Here is an 8,172-nt window from a genome sequence, read left to right on the forward strand (position 1 = left end):
ATACTTTTGATCTCTAAATTAATTCTAGATTAATTATAGATCAATACTAAAAAAATAATATGATTTTATATATTAATATATTAGAACTTATAATATATTAATAAATCATAACTTATACTATTCTCAAAAGATTATCCATAAATTGTTCGGGTGAAGTGCAACCCAAATGGACCATGCCGGGTTGGGTCAAGTACATACCAAATATAGTTATGGACTTAGACACTATATCCAACATATACTAGGGCGGTGGCCCTCGTGGTCCACATTGTGTATCGACAATGAGGATGAAGTCTATGCTTTTAGGATTATTTCTGATTTGGGTAAGCGGAGCGAAAAGTTAGAGTCAAGTATGTGAGAGGGAACTATTCCAGATTGGATTCGGAACAGTGGGGTTCCGACGGTGTATCCGTCTGAGGCCTCAAAGTGTCTAGAGGCAGTTATGTGGGGAGGATTATGAGATGCTGTCAGGGACGAGACTTATGGGAATAGTTTGGTTTCCTTGGGGAAGTCCCTGGGAGGATTGCGTTATACATCCAAGAGTCAAGTGTGAGATACCTGGTGGGACAGTCTACTGAGTAGGTTATGTTCTTGCCAAATGGTGATGGTTCGAACCCTGAGTAGGGGAGAACAAGCTTTCCAGTAAAGGGATCAGTGATCTGTTCAAGTACGGTCAGAGAAATGGTTATGGAAAACTGCGGTACGAGCATATGAGACCTGAGTTAGAAAAGAATGAGGCAAGGTGCCGGGCAGGAAAAGATACGAGTACGCGTTTAGGAAAGGATGAGTGGATCCCCAACAGGTGATCATTGATTGGAGAATTCATTGTGGCCTGGGATTTTCGAAATTTGTGTATGTTGAATTCGAGTATGATGGGATCGCTGGATTTAGGGTGCAATGGTATAGATTTGCAAGTGTAGGTATAAATTGTGATCCCTACCCCAGGAAGGGAGACAAATGGTTTGTCAACCAGTTTCAGGAGTGGCCTGAGTAGTTTCGTATGGGTAGTGATCAGTAGAGAGTGGAGCTTCGGGTTTTCGTCAACGTGTTCTGAGCCTTTGATGATGCCTATGTACTTCAAGATTGAGAAGTGGAATACTTCGAGGTTGCAAGTGGTGCAAGAGGAAGATCGGTTGCGAGATTCCGATGAAGCAATGCGGTATATGAGCATGATGTTGTGAGTATGAGATCATTGATAGAGGCAAGGCATCGTGAAGTTTTGTAATGGTGTTCTGAGATATCAGAGTGTGATTTCCTAAGGTTCGAATTATTTCGAGTTTGAGTTAAGAGATGGCATGTGGTGTAGCGGGTATCTATGGTTCCAGTGGGAGCCCTTCGGCCAAATGATATCAAGCGATATTATGTAAGAATGTGATTAGAAGCGAAAAGAGGGGCCTTGGCATGGCGGCTGCCGATGGGAGTAGTGGTGCTTATTTTGGAGGGGTGTGAGTTCACCTATCTATGTTGGGCCGCAGAACAAGAGTTAGTGAACGCATTATAGCATCGATTGAGTATGAGATCGTGGGGTGGTAAGAGAAAGTGTTGTGAGACTACAGGGAGCTGTGGCATCCATTGGTTAGTGTGAGAGCGTGCGGTGATACTACGGGGAACCGTAGTATTCACCAGTCAGTGAGAAGGTGTGATGGTACTGCGGGGAGCCGCAGTGTCCACCAGTCAGCGAGAGGGTGTTGTGGTACTGCGGGGAGCCGTAGTGTCCACCAGTCAACGAGATGGTGTGGCGATACTGCGGGAAGCCATAGTATTCGCCAAGCAGTAAGAGAGAGTGTTGTGGAACTATGAGAACTCGTAGTCTTTGCTAGTCGAAGCATGACGCAGAGGAGTTCCTAGGCTTAGGTAGCCTTATCTTTGAGTATGTAGGAACCTGGTGGTCAGGCCATGGGCAAGACTGAGGTCTCCCTAATGGTCGGGAGTTATCATATTTTGAGTTAAGGTATGTTTATCATAAGCAGAAGGAAATGGAGAAGGGATGTACGCATAAGTTTCGGGTCATGGTTTATGAGTTGAGTACTTCATTACGATGAGTGGTTCCAATTTTGCTTTCGAGTAAGACTCTTGAGTTCGAGTTGGCCCTAGTGGCATATCGAGAAGGTGAAATGAGATTCTAGATTTAGTGGTGAGTTGCATCTTGAGAGGCATTGTGCATTATCAGATGTTTTGGACCTGAGTGGGTTAGTTCATTGGAATGGAAAGGATCTCAAGATGCATGGAGCTAATGGGTAGTAGATCTCAGAGGTCGAGTGTATCAAATGCGGCGGCAAGTGGTAGTTTTCACTTGTGGTAAGGCAAACTTCTTAAGTTGTGTGTCACAATGGGCCGAGATGGTTGTGGAGAGAAGGTAGTCAAAGAGACATTGTTGGGTATGTTATGGGTAACCTTTAGAGGTTCTGTTGTGGGATCAAGACTTGACCAAGTGCTCAATGTTGAAAGGGATATCGGGGAGAGAGCTGAGGTACATAGTTGTAGAAGTCAGAAGATTTTGTGGAGCAACATGATTTTCTTCTTGTGCCCAAGGTCGGGGTATTTAGAATTCTTTGCTCAGTTGGATTTTGTTGTAGTTCTGCAGATGAGTCCTAGTTCAAAACCCTAATAGCCTACCAATATAAGGAACCCCTAAGGCCCCAAAAATATGGTGAAATAATCCTTAAGGGTTCTTGGACTTTTATGGTGCTCCTCCTCCTTCTCCTAGGTCATCTTGTTGCTCATGGTGTTTGTGACTCCATTAGAGGTGCAACATTTGAGGCACTAAGCTTTCAAAGGTCAAGATAAAAAGGAATTGAGATTGTTATTTCTACATAACAATCAATGTAAGATCTAAACTCTATTCTTTTGTCAATTTCGATTTTTGTATGCTAGAATTAGGGTTTATGAGCGTTGGATGATTATTGCATGTTCATTAGACAAACTAGATCCAAAGCTTTAGGGTTTGCATGTACACCATTGGATTGATGTAGTGCTCAAAACCCATCAGGTTTTGACCATACTCAAAAAAGGTGAACTAAGTAGAGTTTGTATGTGCCTTTGATGTTATCTAATTTTTGTTTTGACTATGCTCAATAGAGATGCACACAAAAACCGGTTTCACTATTCAAAACCAGATCCAATTCGAAACCGGATTGGGTCAAAACCGGTTTTGACCAAACCGGATCGGATCGGATTCAAAACCAGATTTTCAATCGGATCCTAATCCTACATTTCAAATCGGATTTGATACCGGATCGTAAACCGGATTTGCTAAAAACCGGATCCAAAACCGTCCCACTAAAATCGATTTAAACCGGATTAAAATCGGATTCGGATTTTGACCGGATCGGATTCTTGATGACATATGGCAACCAACAACAAGTCTTGTATTTTTCAAGTTATATCTTCCATCTTCTTAAGTGTTTTTAAAACATCAATTAAACACTATATATTTAATGCATTTAATGTGGAAAAAAATAGCCTTAACTATACCTCTTTATGATGTTCATTGCATTCTAAACATGTGCTTTTACTATATAAAACATTCACTTTTTTCGTTCTTTTACAGCCACTACCATATGATTGTTTGGTTTGTCACTAACGTCAAAAGTCGATGGAAAAGCATGTTTATGGTATTGAAATTTCCCAATTTTTTTTTTATTTTTTTAGTATACCATTTTTTAGTATAGCATTCTCATACATTTTCCTATTACTGGAACATTTACTTAGGTCTTCACAACCACAACTTCTGATGACCATAAAACATTCCACTACTCTTTTTGAAATAATCAAAGCGACAGTGCATGATTATTACAAATATATTATAAGGACAGAAACAAAAGCTTTTATAAATTGTGTCAATTTTACGTTGGTATTAATTGTTGCTAGTTTTTTATTTAAGTTGAAAGTATGTTGCTAGTTTTTTATTCGATTTGAAAGTATGTTATTATTAATAAAATGATACAGCTTGACGTTTAATTTGGTGTAAACATGGTTATTATTTCTTTGTTAATCTGGAATTTAATTTGTGACACTTGGGTAAGGATTAGTGGTAGATTCAACACCTAATAGACAATTGCTAATTAGATTAGTAACAATGATTAAATATATAGAAAAATTGTTCATTTACAAATAATCAACAAAGGCTAAGCGACGACAATTAGCGACGGATCTTTGACAAAATGTACTTGATCCAAAAGTCTTCCGTGATAGCCCAATCACTTGTTGATCCGTCGCTGCCCATTAGCTACCAAGGTTTTTTCGTCTGTCTCCATCATTGATTTGTAACTAATGGCTTTAGCAACGGATTTCCCGACAGAAATATTCGTCACCAATACCTATGTTTCTAGTAGTGCAACACATATTAAAATCACATCAATCAGGGCTTCATTGGGTGTAAATAAAACTAAATTTAATTCTCAATTTAATGTTACATTTTTAACTATTGTCATGATTATTTAATCCAAATTTTACTTATTTGGTCCATTTTAGATTTCAATTATGATAATATTCTAAAATACTAACCATTGTTTGTAAGTTAAAAAACGTATTATGTTTTTATGTTATTATTAATTATTATTTTTGTGCACTATTTTTAAACTAGTTATTACTATTAAAAAGTTATGAAAGATCATCCATTAGTTATTTTAAAACCATTAACTATTCTTATTAGTAAATAATTCAAAAGTTACAATTCTATGTCTAGGTAGAAAATTTTATTTTTCATTGCATTTATGTGAAATCTTGTTATGTTATATGGTTGACAAGATTTACATAATTAAAGGATGTTGTATGAGAAGTAAAACTAGTGAACCATGTATGCAAGTTTTGTAAAGGGGAGTTCGTATACTATGTTCATATATGTACATAATTTGGGTCGTAAACTTGTAATAACAAGAGCTGAACATAATCCGCGTTAGTCCGATTCTAAACCGGTCCATAAATCGGGTCCCATCACTACTATCTTCATACCTATTTAGGTGGTGACATGTGTCATTCAATTTAATTTAGATTAGATTGAGATTTTAAATCTGTACATTTGTTACAATCTTAAATAGGTAGGAATAAAAGGTAGGAGTATATTGAATTTCTCTGAAATAAATATAGTTGAGACAATTGTAAAGCCATGGTACCGTTTCGGTTTTATTAGATTCCTTTTGTCCGATCTAATGTGCTTCAACTGATTTTTTTTTATAATAAAAACAATTTTTAATACCATATAATACTTTTAAAAATTATTGAGCATTAAGTGGTACAAATTTATAAATTGATTTTTTTAAAGAAATAAACTAAATGTTTTATAAAACTTACAAAAATGCATGGAAACTAAAAAATTACGAAACAAAAAATGCATTGAAATGACAAGAACTAAAATACCCATTAAAATTGCAAGAATTACAAAAAGATGCAATGAATGCTTAAATACTTTTCAAAATGAAACCATTGTCAAAAAGTCAAAACAAAGTTAAATACCATTGAACATGTTCAACTTAATTCCTATCGATAACCATAACAACATGGATCTTCACAACACCTTTTGACTTCATTTTATGCCTCACGCCATCAACACCACTCAAATTCTTGAAATCCGCAAAAACATTCGACAACTCCACATACGCAGCATCATTGTTAGCCTCTAATTCCACCATCTTTCTAGACGCAAGTTTAGCCATTTCCACATTTTTATAAATCTTGTTGGCATTTAGACGGTGCACCCCATGCTTCAGCAATCGGTGCACATGGCATACTCTGGATGAAGCGTAATGATTCATCCAAACGGATCAATCGGCCGTATAAATCAACCATACATCCATAATGCTCTACTCTTTGGTCATAGATTCAGAATGCTTCCAAACCTTCTTCAACATGACCCGCTACACTAGAAGCCTTTAAGATTGAAATGAAAGTGACCTCATTTCGTGTGATGTTTTTTTGTTGCATAAGGGTAAAAAGGTCAAGATACTCTTTACCATAACCATGCATGGCTAGTCCTCCCATGGCACCACTCCATGTGTAGACATTCTTTTCTTTCATCACCCAAAAAAACATTCATTGCCGTGTTAAAACCCCCACACTTTTCGTATATATGGACTAGTGCACTACCAAGAGTTGTGTTGATTTGTAGTTTTTTTATACTTTATATATCTATATGCCGGTTGTCCCGCATCTAAAGCACTTAACCGAGTGCATGCAGATAATACATGAACCTTCAAACCTTTCATTTCCATTGCGTTAAACAGTTTGAGTCCGTTTAAAGGCTCCCCGAAACGCACGTAGCCTGCTTTCATTGCGTTCCAGGCAATCACATCTCGGTCGAGCGTTATTTCAAACTCTTGGCGTGTTAATTTGATATCTCCTAACTTTGCACAGGCGACCACCATTGTTGTCTGAGTTACCAAATCTGGGTTGTTGATGCTAAAAAGCAAATCTTTTAAGTCCCTAAGAGACCCCATTTCAGCGTACAAATTAATCAACCCGCTTTGAACATGTGGGTCTTGATCCAAGGCGTATTTCAAAGCAGTCCCATGTACAGCCAAACCAAAATTCTTATCCACTAACTGTGCAGCAGAATTGATCAAGAACGTAAACAAGTAATTATCAGGTTTATGATTCGATTTTACAATTCTTTTATAGAAATCGAAGCTTTTTTCAGTAGTTGAGCTCTCTTGGAGTAAACTTTGATCCGAGAGTTTAAAGCAAAGACCGGAGGGACTTTCACATTGGTCCAATAGTTGAACAGAATAATCCATATTTTGTGGGTGTTTGAGGGCCATTGATGCAGCAAATTTAGATACAAGATCTGGGCCGTTTAGGAAACCATTGACTAGCAATTGTGAGTGAATTACTTTTTTTTTTTTTTTTGTCATTAATTTCATAAAAGGAAAACTCTCGATATTATGTGGCAAAATAGCTTACCTAACATATACGAGGGTTAATAAACGATTTCTTGTTATCAGGAAGTTGTTTAACAACATTACATGCCTTGGATATCTTCATACCAACCAACCTAATGTAAGTCTCAACAAAACTCATGACACGTTAATTATTTATGGATCAATCATTATCACTGTGCATTACCTATATATACATGGTCTCTTGTACATTATTTTTCACAGGTTAATCAACTTCATTAATCTTTGATCACCTCTCAGAGTCTTTTGACTCATCTTTAGCGACTCAAAAAAATCCTACAATGGCTTCCACCTCCTACCTTTACATTTTTGCAATTGCACTATTCTCAATTACAACAAATGAGATGTGTTTTGCTTCCCGCAATTTGCTGCAAGCAACCACATTCCCGACACTGCCACAACCACAGATACCAACAATCCCGACAATGCCACAGCCACAGATACCAACAATCCCGACAATGCCACAACCACAAATGCCCACCATCCCCACACTGCCACTACCACAAATACCCAGCATCCCTAACATGCCCAAAGTTTCATTGCCTCCATTGCCTTCTATGCCTACCATCCCTAACTTTCCAACAACTCTTCCCAATATTCCTTTCTTTGCTCCACCACCTTCCAAGAAGTAGATTGTACAACGATATCAAAAAAAGAAAAGAAAAATCCATTATAGAGCTCGGGCGATTTGATTGATCCGGAGATTATAATCTTTTTTATTTGATCGCATTCATGATATTTGTGGCTAGATTAAATTGTTGTCGAGTGCTATCATTCACATGTTTTTGTGTTTTGTGTAATTTGATATACTTTGTAATATATTTTTTCTATTAAGGTTGATGATTTCCATTACTTTTATCTCAAGTGTTTCCTGGTATACAAAATTAGGCAACATGCTTGATATATGTTAACATTACATAACAAAAATTATTAAAAATATACTTTATAAAAACAATTATTTCATTTTACGTTTACTATAAAATACTTAAAATCTTATAATAAGATGAAGTATATATTATAAAACAAATATATATTACAATCACATTAATCAATGACTTCAATCCATGGTTTGAGTGAAAATAAAACAAAAATTTATTTTTAGATTTAATGATAACTTTTTAACTATTGTTATTATTAATTAGTAAAAGCTTATCTATTTGGTTATTTTTATGTTCGATTATGTAGCTTTTTTAAAATATTAACCATTATGTATAGTTAATTAATGTAATTTTATTTATCAGTTTACGTTAATACTTTATTTTTTAGACAAAATTATAAAAAT

General features: G+C 36.3%; 1 protein-coding gene and 1 pseudogene across 1 annotated transcript; one reads left to right on the forward strand and one right to left on the reverse strand.

Moving 5' to 3' along the window:
* Nucleotides 1–5,468: 5,468 nt before the first annotated feature.
* Nucleotides 5,469–6,845, reverse strand: LOC128127410 (putative pentatricopeptide repeat-containing protein At5g40405; annotated as a pseudogene).
* Nucleotides 6,846–7,171: 326 nt separating this feature from the next.
* Nucleotides 7,172–7,522, forward strand: LOC128125921 (protein PELPK1-like). The gene has a single exon (XM_052765895.1). It carries the CDS (start codon nucleotides 7,172–7,174, stop codon nucleotides 7,520–7,522), a length of 351 nt encoding a protein of 116 aa, XP_052621855.1.
* The last annotated feature ends 650 nt before the right edge of the window (nucleotides 7,523–8,172 follow it).

The sequence above is a fragment of the Lactuca sativa genome, chromosome 7 (genome assembly GCF_002870075.4).
Source record: "Lactuca sativa cultivar Salinas chromosome 7, Lsat_Salinas_v11, whole genome shotgun sequence".
Taxonomy (NCBI): domain Eukaryota; kingdom Viridiplantae; phylum Streptophyta; class Magnoliopsida; order Asterales; family Asteraceae; genus Lactuca; species Lactuca sativa.